This window comes from Balearica regulorum, chromosome Z, assembly GCF_011004875.1.
Source record: "Balearica regulorum gibbericeps isolate bBalReg1 chromosome Z, bBalReg1.pri, whole genome shotgun sequence".
Lineage (NCBI taxonomy): Eukaryota > Metazoa > Chordata > Aves > Gruiformes > Gruidae > Balearica > Balearica regulorum.
Window position 1 is genome coordinate 69,482,261 of NC_046220.1, and position 27,849 is coordinate 69,510,109.

Consider the following 27,849-nt stretch of genomic DNA (forward strand, 5'->3'; position numbering starts at 1 on the left):
GAAACACTTTAGCTAAGATCTGAAAACAAGTTAGGGTCCAGATTCATCACTTCCACATTCCACTGACTTCACATTGCAGCTAGGCAGCCAGATGTAGGTGCCTGCATGTAAAATGTGAAATGGACTGTTGATGCCCTTCCACCAACTTCATTCAAACTGCACCTGACCATGTATGTGATGATTTTCCCTCAAAGTAAATGCACTCTAATAATAAATTACTGGTAGTTTTTATAGACCGCCAAGCAGGGCTTGCGTTTAATCCATATCAGCCGATAACATCAGTAATGAAACCACTTAGTCAACCCTTCATTATCTTATCAAAATCAATGGGACTTTTCCTATTAACTTCAGGAGAGAAAAGTCTTGCTATGTTAAGACATCCTCTGCTGATTGAGAAAAAAATGCATCTCTAAACAGTGAAAAGTAAAATGTCTGTTGGCTCACCTTAAATTAATACTGTTGCACACATTACAGGAACCAACCACACAGCATGTATATAAATGATGTTATGATAGCATATCACTGCCTTTAGATCTGATGAGTATAGCTCACAGCTTATTAAACCAATTTACCATAAGACATAGCACACTCAATGTAATTTCATTCTTCAGAGTGTGCTATTTTGAATATATATACAGCATTTCAAGCAAGAATCAGCTTTTTCTTGCTAAGAACATCAAGGTACCACCAGGCCAAGTAAATGGAGAGGACTGTCTCCTAAGTGCCTCTCACCAGATCTAAGACAAAAAACAGACAGGTGCCTTGAAAGTATGCAAACAGACCCACTCCTTCCTCTAAAGTGTAAAAGCCATTTTTAAGAGGCAGAAGAATTAATTTTGAATGTTCTTTCCTAAATTTAAGAATATGTGCTACCGTCTGCTTTCCCAATTGATTGTGTCTCTGCGGAAAGAAAGTGGACCAGTGTGGACCTAATTCCTTCCCTGACCTCCAGCTGCCACCAGTGTGTTTGAAGGTTAAACCTTTCAGAAAGCACAAATTCGCAAGAGGTGAGCTGAATCATGAATGCATTCTTTCCACTACGATGACGATCACAGATGCAAAGACCAGAAGGAGAGGTGACTTGGCACCTGAACAAGCCAATGGACAGTTGCTTCCCCCACAAAGCACGCAGGGAAATAAGAAAAGACCTGTGTGACCAAGCCAATTTTGCAGCACTGAAGCTCACACTCTCCCTTCTTCCTGCAGCAAGAAAGGAAGCATGGAAGCAAGTGCGTGATTGAACTTTTTCCATGGCCAGCAGGTATATTGAGTTGTATTCAATGTGGCATGTAAAATCTCTGTCTTGACCTAAGCAAATTCTAGTTTTATAACTTAAATATATGTGCATGTTCAGTTGTTTAAATCCTCCTTAAAAAGCTAACTCCATTGCTCTATCTTCCAATATATTCAATATATCCAATATATTTACTTACATATGTCCTAAGTATTAATGCCTTTGCATAACAAGCATAACAGCACATTTGGAAAATAATAGGAGGAAAATGAGCAGAATAAAAAAATTATTACGCACAGCAGCTTGTGAAGGTGATGATGAAGATGGTGTTAAGATACCAATAAGCCCTGAGGTAAGAGAGAGCCTCCTGCTCTCTGCTGTGGTGGACTCCTTGAAAGGCTCCATTTTGGATGACTTAGGGGCATTGGAGTAAGTCTTGCTGAGTAACTTGTGATTCTTCAATCCATCCAATTCTTCCATTCTAAGATTACTTGAGTAGGACCTGCTTAAAAGTTTGTGGGGCTTCAAGGTGCTGTTGTGCTCACATCTAGGATCCCCAGAACACGACCTACTTAATAGCTTATGGGGCTTTAAAGCGATGCACTCCTCCTGCCTGACGGCTGCAGAGCAAGAACGATTCAACAGTTTGTGCGATTTAATAGCCATTGTCTGTTCAGCCCTAGGGTCACTCGACAACGAGCGGCCAAAGGTTCTATTAGATTTTGTGGCACACATATCCTCTGCCTTCACTGTGCTAGAGCAAGTCCTTCTCAGTAGCTTGTGAGTTTTGGAGATGCCATCCTGTTCTGACTTGAGCTTTGATTTATTTTTACCACAGCCAGGTGGAGGATAACTTGGCGACCTTAAAAATAAAGAAGGAGAAAACAAAGTTGGAGAATAATCAAAATCTTGTGCAAGTAAAGCAAGATCACACATATGTAACAATTTTAAGTGTCACGTGTCTTTATGTATTTCACTCGTGATAAAGGCAGTCCAACATTAAGAAAATGAGCAATAGTATATAGGACTAATTTTTCAATACTAAACAGACATCTCACTCCTATTTACACACAAGTTCATCGATCAAAAAGACAACCAAATACTTAAGTAGAAACTAGAGCCATATCCTTACAGCTTTTTGTAAAGGTCACTATGTCTCTTAACAAACCATTTATTAAGGGAATTATCTTTGAAATGAAAACTGCATTATTTCACATAAGATTATACCACATTTTCCTTATCAAAATCTCTCTTTCCTATGCAATCATCATGGCATGTTCCCATTAAAGTTACTGTCTTCAGGACACAGCATAACAAATTCTATCTCCAGATCCAATGGAATATATAATGAGCAGTGAAACTTGCAGTCAGTAAATCAAATTTAATTCAGTTGAAATGAACATTATTTTTAAAAAAAACCCAGAATAATCTATGTGTTTTGTGGAAGACAATTTGACGATCATCTTTCCTGTTCTAGACAAATTCTTTCTAGAAAAAGGAATGTGAGGGACCTAAATTATGAGTGCAGAAAAAAGAACAAAAGGTTTTCACAAAACAACATTCACGTGAACTGTCACATTTCTGTAAGGTTCACATTCGCCCTTCCTTGCAAAGCATGAACATGTAACAGGTATGCTGAGTAATTTTTCTATGTTTTATAAGCAATCCCAATCTTTGGAATATTTTTTTGGGCTTGGATAGACTAGAAAAGAAGTGAAACCCCAAGGGGAGAGGCTGGCAGGTTTCCCCAGCCTGTTAGCAAGTGGTGACAGTCGAAGCTGCACATGGAGGCTGCTAACACACTGTTGCAGTTGGCTAACTACCACCCTCCTGCAGACAGGAGGTAGGAATGGAGCTCTAGAGACAGAGGGGGTCCCAGCCATCTTTGGACAGGCACTGCAGCAGCAGCCAAACCAAGAGGGAAAAGATTGGGCTGGCTTTGGTATGCCCTTTCTGAATAAAACCAAACCTCAAGCTACAGCCTGCACTAGGCAATGGTGTGTGGCATGGTAGGGAATGGGTAAGCTTTCTACTTAAACCACCACATTTCTGTTCTACCTTTGAAAAGACAAATAATCTTTTGTCATCTTTGACATTCCTCTCTTCTTCAGTGTGAATGATCGTTGTTCTCCTTCTTTTTTTTATACATGGAATTTAGAATGGCAAAATTCATCAGAAAGAAGGAATGTTCAAAGAAGCATTCAATTCAAATTCACAGAATAGGTGATCTGTCAACCCTTCTTAAGCAGGAAAACATGTTAGAGTAAACAGTTACATTCCTGAAAGACATAGAATGAGAGCCTGATTTTACACACGCTTAAAATAATTACTATCTGGGAGAAGTCATAATGAATTCAAATTAACTACTGACAAACTACTTCTTATGTTTTTAATGCCTTTGTTCTTTGAAATTCTGTGCCTGCATTTCAGAAGTGGTGAACATTAATGTACTCAAACAGTGGAAAGGGGTGGGTGCTCAGCAGCTCTAAAAATCAGTCTTTCATTAATGACCGTTCTAGTTTTAAAAAATTAAAAATACGCACAGCTGTGGAAAGAACTGCTGTGGAAAGAATAGCTAGACAACCTCAATATTTTTTAATATATATAATATATATGTATGTTATATATTACTTGTATGTATTACTTATATTTATACTCGTTATTCAAGTAACAGTCAAATGCTACCAAGCTATAAAGATAAAAATACAAGAAGTTAAATAATATAAAATTAATTATTTCCAATTCTAGATGAAACATGGCTATTTCAGAGAGCAGCGCACTGAAATGCTTTGCCTTCAAATAGTCTTAAAAGCTGCGGTAGTACCTAGTTCACTTTTGACATCATGCAAGGCAAGGACTCGAAACCCATGAGGTAAGATATAAATAGAGCACTTCTCTGTAGAGAAAAGTCAACATTTCACCTTGTGAAATCTGCTGTGGATTTTGAACAGGATATGATGGTAACAGCTCATTTGCCTTGCTATTACCTGCGCAATGTAGAAAAGATGTGCAGAGGTGATTTCACTTTTTTGTCGGACACCTTCTTATTGTGCGTACAATTAGATTTCTCTTTGCTGTTCTTCCACTGTTGTGTAACAAATGTCTGCATGATTCTGCAAATTAAGAAGGAAAAAAAAGATTTTCTTTTCCTAGCCACAACATACTCACTTTAATACTAGGGTCTCTCTGTTCACCACGTAGGTGACTGCCCTCATTCTACAGGCAGAGTTTATCTGTTACGTATGTGGACTGATGATCACGTGCCTCAGCTCCTCAAAAATGTTTTTTTTCCTGACATAAAACTAATTTACATGGAACTCTTACTGAGAATACAGTCTGCGTAAACAACCACTGCAAGAATGATGCAGGTATGCCTCTCATGAAGACCTAGAGACAAACTGATTCAAAGGCATGTCAGACAGGTGTCTGTCTCTCCAATACCTACAGTGGTAGGCTACAGCATCCACACTGCTCAAGTCGGAGCATATTCTCCTAAGGCACAAACATGAAGGCAGGGTTGTTGAATATTACACTACCCAAAGAGGATTTACAGAGAAGACAGAGCCAGAACTTCCCAGAGATGGACAGCAAAAGGCAGAGGTCACAAGTTGTAGCAAGGAAAACTAAAAACCATAAAGGCTATAAAAAGAAGACATCCATAAGAAGAGCGGTTAAGTACAACAGGTTGCCCACCAAGGCTGGAGATTTCACAGCTCAGCTGCCTGAGACACTGAGTGAACTAATACAACTTTGAAGTTAGTGGTACCTGGAGCAGGAGGTTGCACTAGGTGACCTCCAGTAGTTTCAAGCCAAATTACTCTGTGACTCTAATCTAGCAGCGGGGGTCTTTGAGTGATAAAGTCAAGGTGGAAGCTGGTATGGACTTTATCAGAAATTTAGTCAATCTTCATACATGAATATCCTACTGCTACAGCCACAAGGGGCCACGGGGTTCATGGGTATTCTGACTTCTGCTCAACTGTGAATTATGCAGCTATGTCCTTGAAAATGTCTTACAGGAACCTTTAGTAACTACCCGGTGCACAAATCAGAGACAGTGTAAGGACTGAAATGTTTTAAGAGACTGTTCAAGTCTGGGGAGCTTTTTATTTTTTTTCTTCCAAGTCATGTACCATAGAGATTTTAGTAACATTGTTTCATTTGTAAGAGTATGAAAATCCTGCAGTGAATTTCTTTAAAAACCAAACAGTAAAAGACTTTTTTTTCTTAAGGGATTCTTAATGTTGCAATGGTCAGATATTAAAGCCTATATTCTCGTCGTATTATTATACACACAAACATATGTGAAAAGATGACTCAGCAAAATTTTATTAAATTGAACTGTACCATGACCACATGAAACTGGTAATTTTTTCAACTATTCTTCCCTCTTGTCCTCAAAACGTGGATGGCCTCATTACTGTGGTACATCCTAGAGAGCACCATAAAAGCATAGTCCCCTTAGGGTATGCATGATGCTCAAAAAGATTCCTGCTCCAGAGGCTTCACCATCTAAGCAGAAACATGACATCGAACACTCCTAGCTACAGTCTTTTGAACTTGTGTAGTTTACTTCCTAAATGGCAGCAAAGTGACAGAAAACCCTGTCAGGCAGCACAAATCAGGTTCTCCCCAACAACTGTCAAAACTGAACTTAAAAAGGCAAATCCTGTTATTTTTTATTTAAAGAAAACCAAGTTCAAAACACTTGGATCCAACCAAACTGACAAGCTGTGAATTTTATCTACTTGGCATGGTCCAGGAACTAAAAAGAGGTAGTATTTGCCTATAAACAGGGTTTTACACTTTTCTAGACTTACTTACTTTTTCAGCTGATGTCCCAGCCCAAATCTTTCCTTAGTAGAGATCTGAAATACATCCACAGTTGGCACTACGAAAAAAGGAGATATTGTCGATACATGAACTAACAGCAATAATCAAGAAGTCATGACCATATAAATCCTATTTAAGGATGCCGTTCTGCCTGGACCTTTACTATAGACAAAGCCATTGAAGCAATGGTTAAAGGGGACAAGTCATTGAAGCCTATTAAGACATGAATGGTCTTTTTGGGAATATCAGCAAATATAATTTGTAATTTTACAAATTAGTGTCTTAGAAATTGAATTCCCACAAATGTATCTCTTCCCACTAATTTTAATTACAAAACTGTGTATTTGTTTTTTTATATTATGCAAGTACTAGAGAGCAGCATCAGATTAAATGTATCACTGGTAATTCATCTCAAACTTTTTTCCAAGTAAGTAGTCTTTACACACTACAGTTCCTGTGACTATGAAGAAAATCCAGAGCGGAATAAACTCAACTAATTAGTATCAGGGTTTTCTTTCTGAGGGCATTTTAATACAAGATCCACAATAGTCATCTAAGTGTCTGATATATGAATTTCAGAGGCCAAGGATTACACTGAATTTTCCTCAAGACCTGTCCTAACATTGGTATATCCATATTCATCTGTCAAAAAATTGAAAGTGTATAGGGTGAATGCTGGAAATTAGCTCCTGGTACTACTAAAATCCTTTAATAACATTTGCTAGATAGAAGTGGCAGATGGAATCCAGCACTTGTTGAGAGAGCCTCAGGTTCTCAAGGCAGGACAACAGCCAACACATATTACAAGCACAAATAGACTTTATACTTTGTATTACATAAGGTGGTAATGACTACAGTAAAATAAAAAAGGAATGAAACCAAAAAGATTTGGGGTTGGTTCAAATTTTATTAGAAAAAGTAAACCAGTATTCTAAAAGCTATATTATTCTGATCACTCAGAAAGCCAGATTTTATTCAAAATGTCAGAATTTATCCTTTAATTTCACTTAAATAAATTAAATTTAAAAATAAAATATCTATAATAATATATCTAACCTGGCCATCCAATTTCTCTTAATTCAAAGCCCTCTAGAAACCCTTTCTCTAATGTTATTATTCAAACATAATCTCATCTTTTAAACACAAACTGTTGTGTTTTTTTTTCAAAAGGGATGAATGATTCAATTAGGGGTAGTAATGTCTTTAGATTGTCAAATTTAGGACACGTAGTGTGTGTGGGGAATATTTTCAATGAGAATCATTACATCTAGACCAGTAATCTTAAAATCTGTCATTGAGACTACAATTGTTGTCTAAGCTCCACAGCAAGAGGAGACAGCCCAGTACCTCCAAAGGCTGATCCATCCTCATCTAAGGTTTCTAAGGCATGTGGGAGAAACTACCCACAAGTACGCTAATGAGACAAGCTATTAACTAGAAGAATGACTATCTAAAATCAGGATATTACACAGCTACAAGGTGGTATGAATACCTCCCATAGTGCTTTGGAGTATACTGCATTTCTGTCTCTTTTATCAATCAACAGAAAGTACTATAGGAGAAAAAGATGCCGCATAAAGTTATGGTCCAGAAGTCTCAAAATAACATATTTAAGAGGGAAGAAGAATGCACAGAGAAGGGGTCTTCTTAACACAAAAGATGGTGAATCTCATTGTCCTTTTCTAGTAAACAGACATGGTGCAACAGCAGCTGAGCTCATAAAACTAGTAGCAGCAAGGCACTTGCCTCTGGCCCTGATTTTGCCTTTCTTGGTACTCAGGCATTCCCACAATCAGTCAGCTGCAGGACTGGGAACTAAGCTTCCCATTTTAACCCTGTCAATGGTCCAGAAGATATCTTGTTGTTACTTCTCATTTCACTAGATCATCTCCTACTGCATGCTGCTCTTCACGCTTCACCCTCTCTTATTTGCTGCACTTTTTTTTTTTTAAATTACATTTTGATAGAACTGTTCTGAATACTAACACTGATACCTGCTACAGCAAATACATATTTTGAGATCTGCATATTTATAAAAAAGATTGAAGCAATAAAATACAGACAAAAAGACCAAAGTCAAGTTAAAAAAAACCAAAATTGATGTAATGAAATGCGTATTCGAATGAACAGAATATAGCTTAGCATCGGCAGGCAACATATCCTATAAAAATAGCTCACTGGGACAGATTTTGCTAAACATATTATGACTGGAAATATCTATTCATTTTCCAGAGGCAGAATTCTCCCTCTCATACAAGACTGAACTGACAGCTTGCACTGGAAGCCTCCAAAACCAGGCAAGTTATGATCCAAATTGCAACTTAGTTCTGACTTCCCATTGTAAAAATATATATGAAGTTGACTCTTGCATATGAATGTTTCCAAATCTTCAAAATCAGTTGATTATTCAGCAGTTTGACCATTTTCACTGTAATGAGCTTTACTCACTTAACAACTCATCTTAAATGTAAAGATTCACAGAGTTCACACAGTCATATAGAAATCAGAAGCTGACAGGATAATTATCATGGCCTGATTCTTCAAAGGTGCATGAAAAAGGGCATATTAATGTGCTGCATGGGTCCGTGTATGTATACCTTATTAGTGATATCTCATCTATGCAGATGATCCCTGATTTCCAAAATCAGGAAATCACATATTAGAAACTGTAGATCTTTATTCCTTAACCCTGGTTCCTAGGGGAAGCAGCTGCATTTCAAAGGGTATCAGGAAAACAAGTTTCAAAAATCAACCTATGAAAGTTTAAATTAGATGCTCATGTCATTATTGAGGGCCTAGCCATAGAAATATGTGTAAGCATAATTTCAAACCAGTAGGACTGCTCTCAGCAGTACATCTATGCACATGCAGGGTGAAAGATTTGGCAGTGAATGAGTATCTATCACTCAGTACATGGCTCAGACTGAGGCACCATACAAGGCACATGAAGAATACACACATGACTAACCTGGACCATTTAAGTACTGTGTAAGTGAACAGTGCAATCGCACTATTATAGGCTCTGTGCGAATTACATCCCAAGCCACAGCAATCTCTTCCTAGTTCAAGATAAAAAGAAAACAAACAGACACCATTAGCCATCATGAGAAACTACTGCATTTTGTCAGTCTACCTTAGGGTTGTTATAAACACTATCCATCCATTTACCCAGTCGAGGAATATCTACTCGAGCTTTAAAGTTGAGACTTAGGACAAGCTATTGCCTGGTGATGCCCCTCTAAGAGCAGTGTTAGACTGCTTCCAGTTGTTGAGTATACTCATTTAAACCGGGCACAGGCTTATACACAACACTGTATCTACAGTGCAGGCAGACACTTTCCCATCTATCAAGAGATGCTGCTTCAAAGCTGAGAAGCAAAGGAGCAAATAAAGATGGAAACTCATCCCACAACACAAGGCAAAGGAAACTTTTGTTCCTTAAGACTCATTAAAATAATTCAAGGTATGATCAGATTTTCTTACATTTTAGAAAGTCCAAGAATAACTATCTTATGTGCTGTGCTGACCTAAGAATATGACATATCTGTGCAAAAGCTAATGATGCCCTTAAAAGCACTACATTTATTCTCTGTCTAGAGGACAGGAAGTTACTGCACAGTTGAGATGAAGAAGTGTGGAGTTAATGACAGCATAACTGTTACAGAAGCCATGCTGTCAGTCAACAGCATCACTGTCCTGTGTCTCCTTTGCCACTCAAGCTTCTCCCTAATCAGCTGCAGATGTTGAGAAGCACACAGGAGAGCTCCAGCCAAGGTCGTCTTCCCTCCAGGACTCTATGAAGTGATTTCACCTAACTAATGTCTAGGATAGCAAAAAAAGAAATGTATTTCATTTATATCAGTTAAAACATTTACCATTCGCAAAGCATGTTTGAAAGGAAATACACATGCAGTAAATAAAAGCCTAGAAAGCATTTTAACAGTGTGATCATAAAAGGAAAAGGAAACCTTCCCACTGAGTAGCAATCAATAACGTGATAGTCACTTGTGAAGATCAAATCTCTGTAAAAGGAATATATCAGTGGTTGTCTAGAGAGTCTGATGTGTAGCAGAATTAAATGGGTATTAATGTTCATTACGTAATTCTGTGATTAGATTACTTACATCAAGAAAGCTAACATCAATATGCAGATCAATATCTACATCATCAATGGCTCCATATTCCCTGAAAGGAAAGAATTACATTACATTAGAGCTCTTTAAGATACTCAACCTAGGAGTACTTGTAACAGGGAAGATTTTATAAAGGCTAATCTTTTCTGTAAAATCAGAATGGTTATAAAATACACATTTACATAGATTGGATCAATATTCCCACTGGGTGACCGTCTGCTGCACTGAAACTTTCTTTCAGTGGATCTTGCTTAAACAGGCTAAATCTTTTTCTCAGCTAATTCCCTCAAATTCTCTCTTCACTGCTGCTATGTATTTTCATCTTGTGTATTGCACAAATAAATCAAGAAAACAATAATGGTCACATACTTCTCCTATTTATGACAAAAGAAAACTCTAGCTAATTTTCAAAAGTATTTCAGGTTAACAGCCAGTAACAAGGAGAGGCTTGAGATAAATCACTGAAGACAAATACAACACAGCCTAGAAGATGGCATATTATACCTGTGGGATTGCTTCATACATTCAAGCATTTGTTTGTCAAAACATAAAGATTGCCCTGTAATGTGCTCAAGGCAACAGTTACCTTATTTTATCTGTTATGCGTAGTACTGCTGGAATCCCCAAGGTTTAGATTTAACTTATGCTCATAGATGTTTCATTGCCATCTGAAATCTTACATTTAAAGTGTGACTTTTCTGCCTCTTATTTTCTGACTCATTCTGATCGCCCTCCCCCAACGTACTTGAAGACTTCTGAAAAAAAGGGCTAGAAAATACTCATTCATACACCTAAATAAAAAATGGCTTCCCTTTTCATTTAAATTATTTACGTGGACAATACCATAGAAGTTCACTCTCAATTTTTCAGATTAGCTTCTAGTCACTAGGTTTTCTTTACACTGCATTTACGTGCTTGTTCTTACAGTGACTTCCACGCTTACTAGATTAAGACAGTGCACAGTAGCAGTTGTGCATAAATAAATTGATAAGGTAATTCTGAAATACAAAAATATCTTTGTGAATATAACTACCTTCTCATAAAGTGGCCTCTCAGCCCATGGTAGGACCTAGCTCACACTGGAAATGCCTTCACCTTTTGTGAAGTTTGGTGGAGGGTATCCCTTCCACCAAACCTCAGCATCCCAACGGTTCTCTCCAGTAAGGGCAAACCGAAAGTCTCTCTCTAGATCAGAGGTGTCCACACATGGTACACACAGGGCAGGTAAACACTGGCCAGGGCTGTGTTACCTTGAGGCTTCCCAGCTACCCTGACAGCTTCTCCACAGTCCACTCACCCAGAGCTACAGGTACAGGTGCTCGCTGACCTCTGACAGCTCAGTGAAGACCTGGCTTTGCAACAGTGAAATTCTCCATCTGCTGCATGGCTTAACCACTGTCCTACACAACAGTGGCCTCAAAGGTTTTTTATTAATTTTCTAGAAGATCCAAAGAACAGATTGTTAGGAACTCTTAAGTAATATTTATGAAGACAGGCTAGTGTTACTCATATGACTGAGATTCAAAAGGCTGGGAAAAAGCATAATTTTAGAAATTAAACAGAAACACAGTTGAACTAAAAAAACCCAGAAATATTAGTGGAAGAAATGATAACATAAAAGTAAGCTATAATTGTGGAATTTCCGTAGTTACCGAAATCCCTTTGCACCCACTCTATTACATACTAGAAAATGGATTTCAGACACATGATGCTGACTCTAGTTTTACTTCTCCAAGTTGACAGGGGGGGAAGAAATCATGTTTTCTTCCAGCACCTGCAGCTTATGATCTGCTGCCTACAATGTCTCCATGAACACATCATGATTTTGAAGGTCCCAGAGGTCCCCTGTCCATCAATGCATAAGCAAGGTAAATAGATGCTGAAGAGTTTGGATCAGTGGTCAAGAGGGCTTTCTCATGGCTTTGCTGGTCAGAATTCAAAGGGCAGTAGTGAAAAGCATGCAGGTATAGGAATTTCACTTTTACATGTACAGTTTGCTCTGTGACAGCAATAGACTACTAAAAGAGGGTCAACTGTCTAGGAAATAGGCATCTTAGTGGGTGTCAATGTCAGACAGACTTCTCTCTCCACAAAGTATTACAGCTGCACAAGAAGGATGAAACTGAATGCTTAATGCTGTGTTTGTCATTTCCAAGAATTTATGGGTATTTTCAACTGCAACAGAGTGGAAGAAGCATTAAAGTTTTCCACATGCCAAAAGCAGCCACAGATGCCAATTTCTACTACAGTGAGCTCAAGGAGATCACAATGCTTCCAATGTAACAGTTGATTCAATAAATTAGATGCATTAAAGTTTTTGATAGGTTACATATAATGTTTCAATTTTAGGACCTTGAGGGAGCCTATTATCAAGGTATTCTCAATTTCACAGTTATCAGTTTGGCAACTAAACATTTATCTCATTCATTTCCTAAACCCATATACAACTCTTTGGATTTCAGTTCCCCAGGTCCTTGAAATGTAATGAAATTTCCACTTAATTTGAAAAGGTATAGTACACCATAGCTGTAGACGTGCTCTGTCTTCTTAGACAAAAGTAACAAAGCTTGTTGTCTAGAGGTTAACGGGAATTGTTCCTTGCAATATATGTAGGTCTAAGGTTTTTATCTTCTCTGTATTTATTACTTTGTTTGTATGACAACTTTGATATTTTCTTTGTAATACATCTGACAGGTCTGTTACATCTTGCCTACCTGTTATTTTTATGAAATTAAGATTGCATAGATGGAAAATGAAGTTATAAAAGATCTGAAGAGTATTAAAAATATCATACAGCTAAATCCCATTGCAGAATCATGCATGCTCATATATGCCCAACAGAATTTTTGTGTAATTACGCTTTGCAATCCACCTCTGACTGAGGTTCCACCACTTCTCTGTGTAGGATACTTTAGATTCCCACAATCAAAAAGCTTCCCTAAAATCTACTCAAATTCTTGCTTGTTGCTACACAGCTAGTTTCTTATTGTCTCTCTCATGATGACAATAGAGAACATTTGCTCACTCCTCCTATCTACAAACTGCTTTTTTGAAGGAGGAGAACAGTTTTATGTCTTTTCCTTCTCTTTTTTCCCAAATAGACAAATCCAATTCCTTCAATCTTTCCCTAGGGAAAACATTTACTAAATCTGTTATCATTCCTCTTCTTCACCTCCAGGGCAAAAGACAGAGTATGACAGAAAAGGAGTTTAACAAGGGTTTAGAGTAACACTGAATAGTAATTTTCAACAAAATACAACAGTCTGATCAAAACCTGACTGAACTGCAGAAGACAATAATGCTTTAGAACAGGCTTCCAGGGCTTGTTCTCAGCACAGTCAGTTGTATCAGTACTCAACCACAAGAAAAGAACAAGCAAAAGGAGCATTATTGCTAGGCCAGCAGTGCTCCTTCCTTTTGCCACACAATATGCAGAAATCACCAGAAGAGACTTGTGCTTTAGCAATGAGGGAAGGTCCACATGGAACTCAATCTCCAAAATGTTAAAGGTTCCAGAATACGGAAATGTCAATGACATACCTGAGAGATACTGCATTAGGTCCATAGATCTCTCTCACTGCTGTCAAATCAGCCTCCAGCTGTGGGTGCTTGTGAAGTTCTCCATCATAGCTAACCTACCGGGAAAAAAAATATCCTAGGATTTCTTATTTATTTCATTACTGGCACATGACCTAGGCTCTTGAAAGTTCTCCATGCAAAATATGCTACATAAAGATTACTTAATGCCATGTTCAGAAAGGACGCTGTGTTAGCAAGCTGAAGCACTGAGATGGTATAGCTCTGCTAAGCAATGAGATTTGCAAAGCAGGCACCTCTGCATCAAAATTTTTTGAGGGTCCCACTCCTGTTTGTGGGAAGAGAAGCTGCAAAGGATTCATCCCTCTGTCCTGTCTTGTCTTGGGGTTTGTTCTGGGACACTTCTGCATTTTAAAACTGTTAAGTAGGAGAAGAACCAGATCTCCCCAGTCATATCATCCCAGTATGGATGTAAACAACCAGTAAAGGATAAAGGTAAACCAGTAAAGGATAAAGGTTTGCTCCCTCCGGCTTGTTGTCACACTTAGATATATTAGACACAGAATAGCGTGGGCTCAACAAGAGAAGCATGAAACTATACCACATACCAAGTATCAAAATCACACTTTCAGTCTACTAATTGGCTGTATTCTATTCACCAGTGCCGTGATATCAGATGAAAAAAAAAAATTAAAGAACACTTTCCCATTTTAAGTATTTTACCAGAGATGGTGTAAAGAAACATGTATTTAGACCTCTTCCCTTTTTTTTTTCAAACTCTACATGAAAAATAGAAACAGTTATGTTAGTGCTTACACTATAAAGCAAAATTTGTGAGCTCGTTTGGTTGGACTGTATGAAGTAAAAACAATTAATATCCTCCTATCTTCATAAAGAACCAAAATATCTCTTTAGGCTTGTAACATTCTATTCACAGTCTATTACTACTGCCTCGTTAAGCAATATGCTCCTGATTGTGTGAACCTAATTCTACTTCTTTACAACAATTAGAATGACAGTAATTCCACAAAAGTCGATGAACTCCCTAGATTTGGACAGATTCAGAGATGAGAGTAGGATTTGGCTTCAGAGAGCAAAGCACAAGCGTGCAATTTATCCCTTTAGACATATATATATATATCTCCTTATACAGGAATTCCTGCAAAGAATTCTTGCTATTGCAGAACCATATCTAACTGCAGTACTGTTTCTTCCATTTGTACATCCAGATCTGTAGGAGACCAGTGCTGGACACTTTCAGCTCTGATATCTGGAGATGTACTTTCAATCTAATTAAATAAATTTCAGTAGAATTAAAAGAATGATCAGCCAATCACTTTTTACATGTGAAAATCAGCAAAGAATAATAACTCATCAGCATAGCACTGGCATGTGTTTATCAGAGACATCAACTACATTCATGACCATAAGGGTATAAGCCAAGTATCCCTCCCTTGTTTAGGCAGGCATGTCAGAACAATTTTCCAAGTAGAAGAGCACGGGAAGAAAACTTTTATTATAATTTTTTCTTCACTTTAGGTAGAATAAAACAAATCCTTGTTACATGCTCATTACTCAAAGATGAATTCTATAAAAAAGCATAAATAATTGCTGTCTGGCTTCCAAAGAGAGCACAGCAATCATTTCACAAATCGTAGCTGTGGTGCAACCGCCACCTTTATTGGTCCTAAACCACTGATTTTTTGTAATCAGTCTTATGCTATCAGTAGTAGTAAAATACAAAAGGAACACTATGCAGAAACTGAACTGCTCAACATAATGCTTTCTCCAATCTATTTTTTGATGGTAAGAGGTTATGAACTCAAAAAGGAAACAAAGCAGAGTTCCAGCAAATTATAAGACCACAGTATGGTATTTTCCACCCCTGAATTAGTGCCACAGTCATGCTGATGTACGCAGAGAAGACTACCAGAGTTTTGTATATCTGCATTTGCAAGTATGTCCTATAACTGAAGCAGAAGAGAGAGAGTGAGCCAAAGGCAGTAGTATTACTGTTTCAATCTCCTGTTCTCATTTGCAAATTTAGAAGACAGAGATTCAAAGCAAGAATTAACAAAGAGTCTCAGAGAAAGTGAATATAAAAGCTAAAAAATCTGATAACTTTGCTGTGTCTGAAGAGTCTGTGTTAGAAAGTCTCAGTTTTTAATCTGAGACCTGATTCAGATTATTTTGTCCCATATAATGACAAAAGGTTGCATTCTTAAAGGAGATTAAGTGATTTACAAACCTAAATCCCAATGAAAATCAATAGGACTTAGGCTATTGAATCACTTAGCTACTTTAAAGTATTTATCCATTAAATCCTTAGGGAGGATTACAAGCAGGTGCCTAGGAAGTGGATACAAACACTTGATTTATGACCAAAAGGTCATATCTTGTTTTCACTGCCCATCAAATGCCATTTCCCATCTTCTATGGTACCTGTTACATCATCAGCTGCTTTCTCATCTTTCCAGCTGTCACCACTTAGAAATGTTAAGAACTATCCCTGACCTCCACCTTTTCCAACAGTATTGCACACAATTACACTGGTATCTATTCCCTCTAGTTGCTACAGTCAGTATTTTTGTCCCCTTTCTCTTTAGGCACAGCACACACTTGTCTCAAATGAAGCAGCTTGCCTTGCTTGTTCCCCACGTATACAGTCAACTATTTGTCTTCCTAATACACCTGGTGCTCACTTAATAACTCTTACAATCATTTTATTTGAAAAGGGACTGTTCTTTTTATCTCTCAAGGGACTTTGCTCATTATTTGGTTTCCTATTTATTTTTTCAGTCCTCAATATTTTCTTTAATTCTACAGGTCTTCTTTAGAATTTTGTCTTTTTTTGACCATGAAATTTTAAATTCAATATTTTCTTTTTTCACTCTTGTTAAATATACTTTCTATGTCTTTTGTTTGTTCTCCTTATTTTGCTTTTTGAATATTCTATACTTAAGACATTCACAATAATCTGATATTTTTTTATTCTGATCTAATTGTGGGGTTTTTGCCAGTTACAATTCCTTCAATTAAATGTATTACCTTAAAAAAAGACAATGCAATATAAGGTAGTTTCCACTTCAAATATAAGACAACTAAATACTAACCAGTATTGCCTATTACATAGCTCTTTTCCACCTTGCAAAATGATGTACTGCTCTCTGTGTTCATACCTCATAGGCAGCATCAATATTTATTCATTCATTTGGGCACTGGCAGGCATCCTTTACCAAACATATTAGTGCTTGTTCAAGAAATAAGCACTCCCAGCTGTTTGCTGCCTTTTCCTTCACCTTGAGGTTACTACCCTTTCTGCAGAGTTGAAAAATGAAGCCAGTACACACAACTCATCACTACAGGGCAAAATCAGAAGATTTTTCCTCTCAAGCAGATTAAAATAAGACATTTCTCTTTGCACTGAAGTATATGTGCATGGTCCTTCCCAGCACTCCGTGGGGCTGCAGGAGCCGGCAGCTGAAGGGAGGCAATTCCTGCAGTCATTTCTAAAGAGAAAAATGAATCAATACCCCATGTCAGTTATTTCTGCCACTGAAAATCCATTTGTTCAGTTCCAGTTTCAATATCACTTTTAGCTTTTTAGGGGCATGGGGTTTTTTTTGTTTTTTTTAAAAAGCACCTCAACATGTATTTTGTGTTCAAACCCCACCATGCTGTTGGCTCTGCAAGGTAAGAGGCTTGGCTATGTCCCGTTCATCAGTATCCCACGCTCTCTGCACTGACCCAATGCACTGGCACAGCTGGCACACTCCTGCCGCCTCGGCTCTGTGAACCCAGGGCACGGATGGCTGCAGCCTCAAGGCTGAGGCAGTGACAACTTGCATAAACAGCAACTGTCATTTGTTAAAATGTTCATCGAAATAAACAGTTCTAATAACATAACTGAGGAATGATTCCTCTGGGGCAATAGTTAGACTAAAAAGGTAAGAAAAATCTGAATAAAGAGACTAGTGGCATGAAGCACTCTATTGACATTGCAAAAGGAAAAAAGATGAAGAGATTTCATTTCCCAATACATAAGAGCATGTAATAATAGCTAATTCTGCTGAAGGAACAAGAAGGAAAGACACAGAGCAGTACATTAATCTAGAAATATGCAGCATTTTTCAAGGTGAATTTAACTGTAGAGCTCAGAAAAAGAATGGACTATTGCCTACATCAAAATTGTTTTGTAATAACCATTTTTACCATCAAATTGCAGTGCTCTTGACTTTACAAAATGGCAATACTCCAGAAGGAAATGGATTTGGATTCAGTCTGATTTCCCACTTGTATCAATAATGGGATAGGCTTTGAAGAGTGAATATTTCCTGGAAGTAACTGGCTTCTATTTTCAAATGCTCTGAAGAGTACTTGCCTCTTCTATTCTTATAGCTTTTTAAATGTAAACAAACTAATCTTATTTTGATATAATTATACAGTATAACTTATTCAATATTTCTGCTATGAAATACTATGTATATATATGCATGGCATTCTAATTGACATTGAATAAACACAAGAAACTAATTATTATCATATATTTATAATGGAATGAACAACAGAAGCTTTCAAATATTAGTTTCTTGAAACTTGTGCAAAGACTTCTTCCATTACCTGTCCTCCATAATAAAATTCCTCAGAATCATTATCTCCTTCAGAGTCTTCTTCAACTGTGCTGTTGTGCCTTGAGTCCTTAATGGAAAAGGAAAGTTAACAATGATACAAACGATATGCTTATTTTGCATTTACAGTTCTAATTATTACTACAGGAATTATGTTTTTACAAATCAGCTCATAGCACCCTTTATGAAGAGATTGTTTAGTATCATTTTTCCAGAAGAGTACTAAGGACCTGTTTTAAGAATACTGAAATATCAGACAAAACAAGCACCTGCAAGGCACATAAAAACACCCTGAAATACGTTGGAGAAATAATACTTTGCCTACAGACACAGTGTGGTATTTTAAGGAACTGGGGAATTCAGTAGACTATGTGGAATACTTCACTCTGTGCTTTTGCTAAACAAAGCATAATTTACCCACCAAGACAGGTTCTGGACTTAATTCATTTGGTGTTTCAGTGACCTAATAAAATTTTAATTTACTTTATTCTGGTAAATCAATTTTAATAGTTTAAGGAAATAATTCAAGTCTAAGCAGGGGATCTCTTAAGTTCCTTTCTGTGAAAAACTGACAGGTTGCTGCTTATTTAATATTTTTAACAGAAATACCAGCCTGTTGTCAGAAAAGTTCAAAATTAATTTTCTGACTAGCTCTGTTCGGAGACTGAAAATTAAGGATTAGAAAGTAATGTGCTTACCCAGGTAAAACCTGGTCTAAATAGGCTGCTCTGTGAATAATTGCACTCAAGTAAATACAACTGATCCTGGTACAGACTGCAACTCAGCATGAGCTGAAGTGTTATATTCTGCTTCTCACCCATGGAACCTTTACTTATAATTATGTAATTGCTTGAAGATATTAATTCTTGTCTTCCACAATCCATGTGTTATTTCTAGGCCTTATGCTGACAAGGATCCCCTAAAGAACACCTGCTAAAATCATAATTCTTCACTTCAACCTTAACTTGATATACTTACTGCTTATTTTCTATTTCTGTCCTGTACAGAAATGCCATAATGGAATAGAAATCAGATGTATGAACCAAAGAATAGAAGTTTCCCCTAAATTTCATATATTCATAAATGTCAAATATATAATTATCACCAATTTCTATGGTCAGAAATTCTAATCCCATTTCTCTACCTTTGCCTCTAAATTCCTGCTCTATTCACTGTACGTATACATAGAACAAAAATTGTATTTCAGCCAATTTCATGGTAATTTTCTATGACAAGGTATAAAAATAATTTCTGCTTCTATTTCACTGAAAAAAACCAAAGTGACTTTGGTCTTCTTTGTTTTATAATAACCTTAGCTTGAGGGGGAGTCTGCATTAAAACAGAACTCAACTGAACAAAAATTCAACACAAACCAAAGAGAAATGAAAGTCTCACATTAGAATAGTGACAAACCCATCCTATCCCAACCAAACCTCTAACTCTCTAGCCATCAGAAATGGTCAGTGTTAGAGACTTTTTTTAAAGTTTTTTTTTTCTTTCAATACTTTCATATTTATGTACCTTGTTCAACTAAAAACAAAACAAAAGCTCAAACTCTGTCCCATAGAAGCTAACTATATCTCAGGCTTTTAATCAAATGGGTAAATTCTTCCTTGAAGACTTGAATTCGTCTAATGTTTACCAAGCACTGAATACGGTGATGAGGCAGTAGAAGCAAAGTATTTCCAGTGCAGCTTTTCACATCAAATCAGGTTTCATCTACTAAAACACCCTACGATGCACATTAGCATATCTGGGCATGCTTATCCCCCCTTTCAAGGATCAAATACAAGTATCAGAGCCTAAAAAATAGTCGTTGAGAAACTCAGCAACCACCCTTACCAAAGGATGTCTTTCAGTCAAGCACCTGAATTCTTGACACAATGCTCAATTTCTTGCTTGGGTAGGACCCTATGTAGTATTTTCTTTGAGCCCATAACACTGTCAAGCCCTGTGGACTTTACGTTAGTGCCACTTCTTTCTTGAGTTAATGTCTCAGTGAGACTGCTGAGGGACCCATGCCAGAGGTACAGCACAAATACAACCGTAACTGAAAGTCATTAATACTCCACACACTACTTATGGTGAATAGAATCATGCCGAGGTGTACAGCCTCCAGTGGGGCTGCTGTAGGCCACATGAAGCAACAGTGAGCTAATAACAGGACATGGTCCTATGTGCAAGAGCAGGTTGAAAGATAATGGCATCATGATCTACTTCTCCAGGAGAGCTGTATTTTTAGGGCAGACATGGTCTATACCACTGTTGAACAAAAAATGAAATAAACGTCAAAACTGTCTTTCCTAGGATGGGTGCATCCCTATCCCAACTAAGTCATTCACTGGTTAATCCACGTATGAAACCCAGAGAACTACGTTCATCTTCTAAAATGTATAAATGTGTACAGTTTGTGTAAGCACACATTTGATAGGAAATGTATGGTAAACATTCCTATTTTATTATGTTCTGTTGTTTCTTAAAATAACTTATGTTAAGAAATACTTACGTCTCCATTCTCCCTTTGTAATTTTGATTTTATGGATAAGCAATAGTTGACATCACTGGTTTTTCTTAATTCTTAAAAGAAAAAGGAAAATAGGGAACATCTGTGAAAAATGTGAAATAATTTTGCATGTGCAGACTTGAAATACTTAGTTGCAGTAGTAAAGCAAATAAGGAACAAAAAGTTACAGATATGAAAAACATCAACGAGTTTACAATACAACAGTCTAAAATTAAGAAGCCCCTACATCTCAGAAGACTCACATTTTTAACTGTGAAATGAAACTCAGCTGGTCCATCTAAGAGATTTGTTTTTACCAGTCTGTGATTTACAATTTAGTGTCATTCATTGATTTTGAATACTTTATAAAAGAATGAAAAATCAAAACCCCTCAGCAAAATTAAATCAGATCATTTTCTATACAAAAACATAGTTTTTTATTCTATTTTAAATGACAGGCTTTATTTGTTTGTAAATTACAGAAATATTTGTAAGTAAAATTCATCTTAAACTTCTGACTTTTATGGCCAGCTTTTGTTTGGGTGCCACTGCACCAACTTCAGTAAAATTATTCTTGTTTTACATGAGTATAAATGAGATCAGAGACTGAAGATCATACTGGCTTTCCAGTGGAATTCAAAGTAATTCTGCGTTATGCAAAAAAAGCCCTAAAGCATTGTAATAATAATAAAAAGACCACAAAGTCAAGTGTTCCTATCTGAAGAACTGCCAGAATTAAGACTGCTCTATGCAGTTTCTCCTGCAGCCTGAAATCATCAGGGAGTTTGGCTGCTAAAATCCAGAAAGTCTCTATAGAGTATGCATAAATCTTGATTATATATTTTATGAATGTGCCTATATGTCTGAAAAGCATACCCTTTCATGTATCAAACACTTCTTGAAAGTACGGAAATAATTTCAAATGAGAGGTTCCCAAAATCACTGGAAAAAATATATTTTTTTTCTACAGCCTAATTTAGTGAAACAGCTGAACCATTTTGTTTGAAAATTCCTGAAATAATTCAGCAGAGGCAATGGTAGTTATAGGCTGTTTCATCCCTAATGGTGAAGGTTCAGTGAAGTTTTAAGCAAGTGAGCACGAAAACTTATAATTGGGAAGTATTAAGCACCTCTAACTGTATTCAAGGAGAACTGCTTTAGTACAGACTGCAAGACATTAAAAGAATAAAATACATTCTGCCTGCACAATCATGGTGATCCCCAAAAGAAATATTTTAATTTCTTCTATTCTGAAATGTAGGACAATTTACTACAGCAAGAAAGAGCTGTGAGAAAATAGCAAACTGTACAGCTGCACACATTAACATATCTCCCTTTAAGTGCAGGCAACATTTTGTCTTTCCTCACAAAATATGAACTTGATAAAAGAGTTGGGACATAAGATTACCTGTAGCAATTTGGTGGAAAATTACTGGAATCGGCTCTGTTGTAACTAACACATCTTCGTCGTTATCAGAACTGGAAACATAAGTGTTATCTACGAAAGAAAAACACCTTGCAGGTAAAGTCCAGTCGTGCTCTGCCAGCCTCTTCCCACGTTGCCCATCCCAGCCTTGTACCATAAGGAATTACTCCCCGGATGGTTAGAGAAGCAGAGCACTTTCATGTTTCTGGTGTATGGTTTTTTTCCTCGAGATTGCTAACAAAAGGAAAAATACCAAAAGGATGGAAGATTCAGACCCAAGTTTTATACAAGCAAATCCCTGGAGTCTGATGTCATGGCTTTTGTTAATCACACCAAGCACTGCTCTGAACCGTCCCAGGAGGATTATGGGAGTTTGAGCCAATGTTTTCCAAAACAAAGACTTGTTCTATGCTTTTTGCTATGCCTGACACTAAACCTCAAGTTAGATCTGCTGTGCAGAGTGAAGAGCTGGGTGTTAATATTCCATTATGCAAAATACCTGTGCCTCATTTTGCCTAGTCAGATAAAGGTTGTTTGAAGTATCTTCTAATCAGTGGATAACCTTTTTTGTGCCTGATTCAGGAAAAAAAAATTCCTCCCACTCGACAAAAATGTTAGGTATGGATTTGAATACAGAAAATCTGTACCAAATTTTCTTACAAAATGTAGGGATTAGGCTGAGGGTGTGTATGTTGTGCTTTTGGTTTGGTTTCTTCTTTTGCTTACCAATCAAACATTTAGTAACAACAAACAAGGAGCAGCAAGTTTCTATGTAGTATCTGCAGAAGCTAATTTTGCATGAATTGCTGAACTGCCTATGAAAGTAATATTTCATTTTCTACTGATCTGGTCTGAATTGAAACTTATGCTCTAGAGCAGTGAGGCTGACAATTAAGATAATCACGGATAAAGAGACTTATTAAGAGAACTGAAACAAGGACTTGATCTATCATCATTCTGAACACTCTAAGTCCCACATCAGCAAAGTGCATGAACTCACATGTAATTTTACGCACACTGCTACAATCTCAAAGCCTTTGACCACAGTGCTTCCAGTGAAATGTTAAAGATGTTAGCATTAATTGAGCAGTAAGTTCAGTAATATTATCCTTTGTATTCAGAGGTTCTTTGCAGCTTGTATCAAGATGAAGCCACAGTGCTGCCGCCCCTTTCTTGCACAGGTCTACCTTTGCAAACTAGGAGCTGCACTACCGCACACGGACAGGCGCATGGGGCTTCCCCAGCCCGCTGCCTGTGAAACAGCCTTTCTGCCTCATTCACACACATCTTCAGAGTCTGACACTATCCCACACCTCCGCCTACTTCCACTCCTGTGCTGTCCCATGAGGTAATCCGAGTGATCTGTGCTCAGCTCAACATACACATATTGCAAGCAAGCAATTGCTGCAGGAGGCCGACACCACGTTTCCCTGAGCTCTGCGCTCCAGCGGGCACAGCAACCTGCTCCATCAGCTCAGTCTGTCTGCTTGGCTACGCACTTGGCACAGGGGTATGTTTCAGAGCCACAGCATCACAGATTCACAGAATTCCAGCTTGACAGAGGTTGGAAGGGACCTCTGGAGACCATCTAGTCCAACCCCCCTGGTAAAGCAGAATCACCTAGAGCAGGTTGCACAGGATTGCGTCCAGGCAGGTTTTGAATATCTCCAGAGAAGGAGACTCCACAACCTCTCTGGGCAGCCTGTTCCAGTACTTGGTCACCCTCAGGGTAAAGAAGTTTTTCATCATGTTCAGATGAAACTTCCTGTGTTCCACTTTGTGCCTGTCGCCCCTTGTCTTGTCGATGGGCACCATAGAGAAGAGTCTCATTAGCCTCTTCTCCCAAGCAACAAGTGATAGAACAAGAGGAAACAGCCTCAAATTGCTCCAGGGGAGGTTTAGGTTGGACATTAGGAAAAATTTCTTCACTGAAAGGGTGGTCAGACATTGAAACAGACTCCCCAAACAGGTGGCAGAGTCACTGTCCCTGGAAGTGTTCAAAAAGCGTGTAGACGTTGCACTTTGGGACATGGTCTAGTAGACATGGCGGTGTTGGGTTGATGGTTGGACTTGATGATCCTAGAGGTCTTTTCCAACCTTAAAGATTCTATGATTCATTGTATATTTAAAATGGGGTTCCTCCAGCCAACTGCCAGCATTCACTCCTTCTCCCACTTCTGTCATGTGGCAGGACAGGCTATGAACTATGCCTCCATGACCGCTGCATCTCACCCTCTCCACAAACCCCCGCCTTGCTTCTATTTGCACGCTTCACCTTGCTGGATCATTTCAGTGTTAGCCTCACCATGCCAGAGGGCTCTGGGCATATACAACATACACATATACAACCATTCCCTTCCCAGGTTTGGGAGTGTAACTGGCTGCAATGGAGTCTAATGAGCTGGAATTACAGAGGCCATCATTTGGCTTTAAATAGATCTAACACCATATATATGGATGGCAGAAAGGAAATCCATGTGCTAGAACTTATTGCTGTATGAAAAAGTAGGAAAAATGACAATATGTGCTGTACAGAATAGACAGTTACCAAGATATATATATATGGAAAAAAAGGACTGGTCAATTACAGGTTTTATAGATTTTAATTATATTTTTATGCCCATTGTCATTCTTTCTTGGCAGCTGAATAATATGATTTTCACTGCCAAGTTTTTGTTTTCCTTTTTTATTTGGCAGCCATTAGGGCTTTTTGCTTCCCTTCCATCAGTCTAATGAAACTTGAAATTAAGATACTGCGTTTGGTTTGCATCTAGTTTCTAACACACTAAACCCAGGAACACCTCTTAAACAGAGGACCTAGTGCCTGGACGTGGCAGAGGGATGCAGCATGTCCTGAAACTGGTTCTCTCCGTCTCTGTTGCAATCTAACGAGATCTACAAAAAGCATGTTTCTGTTAACACGTGTAACCCACAAATCATTGGGATAAAAGACTACAGCAGTTCTACGAGTTTATGGCAGTCAACATGTATCACTCCAAACATATATTCATTAGCAAAATGCTTGCTGCTGTAATGGTTCTCACAGGACTCTTGATCCACTCGTATTAATGGCACTTTAGTCTACTCATTGATGTTATATTCTATAACTGCTCTTTAGGAGCATTATTTTTCCCCAGTTCTGTCAATGTTATGAAAAAATAGTAACAGAGATATTTTGTTGGAATTGTTATTACCTGCCTCTAAAAATTTCAGTGATATTTTCACAATTTCAGCGATGTACATATAACTTTGAGACATTACTGTCTCGACACTATTCCTATTAAGTTCTGCAGTGTGCCTTTGTGAGCATATTTTTAGCTTTCACTCATAATTATGAAACTTTCAAACACCTTCCATTACTGAAAGTTGTCATGACATATTATGGTTCCCATAGGTATGATTTAATGCTCAGCTGTTTGTAATCTTTTGATGCTTTATGAAGCAATTCAGCAATAGCTACACACTGTTATCAGTGCCAAAGCAGTGATACTGCATACATAACAGCAATACAGGGAGCTAAAGTATATGCAGTACCCAAAGCTCTTCTTATAGTATCTAAAATTTACTTGTGGTGGTATCACTTTTGGCTGAATGAACATCATTTGTATAGTAATTTAATCTCTTCTATTTTCATGCATTTATTGCATGCATTAGCAATTTAACTGATAATCAACTCTGACAGCCTTCTCTTGGATTTCCACATTTGATCCAGTGTGTATTACACTCTTAATCTCCAGAGGATACAACTTTGGTATAGCTACGCACTAATGGACTTAAACCTCAATCTGCAAAGATTTATCCTGTGAGAAATGTAATTTGATGAGCACGTGTTGCTCTGAACTCTGTCAACTAACGTTACTTGAAGATCATCTTCCAGTTGAGGAGGACGTCAGCACAGAGCTTCCCAGACTTGACACCATTGCATCCTGACATATCCCTGAAACATCCCTTAAAATACATGCCAGAGAAGAGAGCCACAGTCAACAATAATGTTAAGTTAGAGATTTAGGACAAAGAGAGGAGACAAAGAATCTGGCTCACCAAGTCAAAACAAGTATATTTAGGATCAAAGCTATAAAATGGCAAAGAGTCACCATCACTCCTAAATACCTCTTCATCACAAAGCTAACATAGATCCTGTAAAAGCCTGAGATATGAATGAAATCAGCTCTTTCAAAGCCTTGATCAGTAAACACATGCAGCTGGTTTTACAGTCCCCTCACCAAGTTGGCTACAGTGTAAAATGTTCAAATTCTATCTGACTTTAAAATGTAGGAGGTGATGGCAGTAAGTATTCATTAGGTTTTAGAGACACCAAAGTCACTCAGGCTTGTAGGCTGTCAGGACACGCTGCAGATAGCATCTGTAAGGGAAATATGAGGTCTGTCAGACAGAATTTTGCCAGGAGGTGAGATCTCATGTGCTGTGGTTCAGTGCTCCAGCTTGCCATTTAGTCAGGGGTTCCCAGAAATCAAGTTCTATGCCTTCATAATAGCTTAATCCCTGAAATGAATAAATCCATTACTGACATTTAAAAAACCAAACTGTTAATAACATATGGTGCAGATTTTTTTCAACTGCTTGTCCCTCTGTTCATTGTTAGGTCAATGTTGTAATCAGTAAATCAATTTATCACTGGTATGACTGTGTATTTTATGAATCTCAGTCTCTCCCCTTACTACATGTTGAATAGATTTTTAGTAGCAGTTTTCCCTCTAGTTTTTACTGGTAAAAAATCCTCTCTCATAAAGGTTGATAGCATTCTTTCACATAATCCATTGTATTTAGCATCACTGCTGATGCTGATTTCTCTCTATATGTGCTTCAAACACTCTGGTGTTTTGAACAGACATAGTCTACTGCTTATCAGTGAAGAAGATCAAAGCCTCACTTCTTTAGAGATTCTAAAAGAAACAAGATATATTTCTTTTAGAAATATTACAGAGATGTTACAGATAAAGATCAAAAAAGGCCAGAGGGTTTCATATCATTCATGGTACTTACACCACTAAATACACAAATGAGCAAAACACACAATGTGGTGCAATCCAACAGTATCTTTACTTGCACAGCGCCTGTCTGTCCTCATTCCCCTTCCTTCTCCTGCTTCTGCTAACCTCTGTGCTACCTGAAGTATCTGTGCAGTCTCTTTGTGAGGGCAATCAGGGAAATAAGCCGGATGAAAACTAGCTTTTGCTCTTGCCTGGTGTCTTTCATATGAATAATTCCTCTTCTCTAGATGGGCTGCATGGTTACACAAAACTTTCGCCAACACAGCTCAGAGTATGAAAGGGAGGCAGGACTGAGCATCCTGGGAATGGCTTTGCAAGCTTACGTTACCAAAGACACACCCATACACAAACCCTTGGCTCCAACTGACCCTGAGAAGCATCACTGCACAGTCCACAGGCTTCACTTGAAGAACGTGAGTAGTCTCATTACGGTCTAACGCAGAAGTGCTTTCCTGGCCCCGCACCAGACTGCTCAGCCTCTTGAAAGATCAAGCTTTATCTACCATGCCAAAGAGGAGATGGGTGCTTTCTCACTCCTATCAC

The 27,849-nt window shown here is 37.9% G+C and overlaps 1 protein-coding gene across 1 annotated transcript in view; it reads right to left on the reverse strand.

Annotated features, from left to right (window-relative positions):
* Positions 1-27,849, reverse strand: part of PARP8 (poly(ADP-ribose) polymerase family member 8) — a 120,758-nt gene that overhangs the window by 37,913 nt on the left and 54,996 nt on the right. The window contains exons 4-12 of the mRNA XM_075739557.1: positions 22,277-22,366; positions 20,872-20,942; positions 18,358-18,435; positions 13,741-13,835; positions 10,192-10,252; positions 9,036-9,126; positions 6,059-6,125; positions 4,222-4,347; positions 1,532-2,096 (exon numbers count right to left, since the gene is read on the reverse strand). Of these exons, the coding sequence (XP_075595672.1) occupies positions 1,532-2,096; positions 4,222-4,347; positions 6,059-6,125; positions 9,036-9,126; positions 10,192-10,252; positions 13,741-13,835; positions 18,358-18,435; positions 20,872-20,942; positions 22,277-22,366 (1,244 nt within the window). The remainder of the gene's footprint in view (positions 1-1,531; positions 2,097-4,221; positions 4,348-6,058; positions 6,126-9,035; positions 9,127-10,191; positions 10,253-13,740; positions 13,836-18,357; positions 18,436-20,871; positions 20,943-22,276; positions 22,367-27,849) is intronic.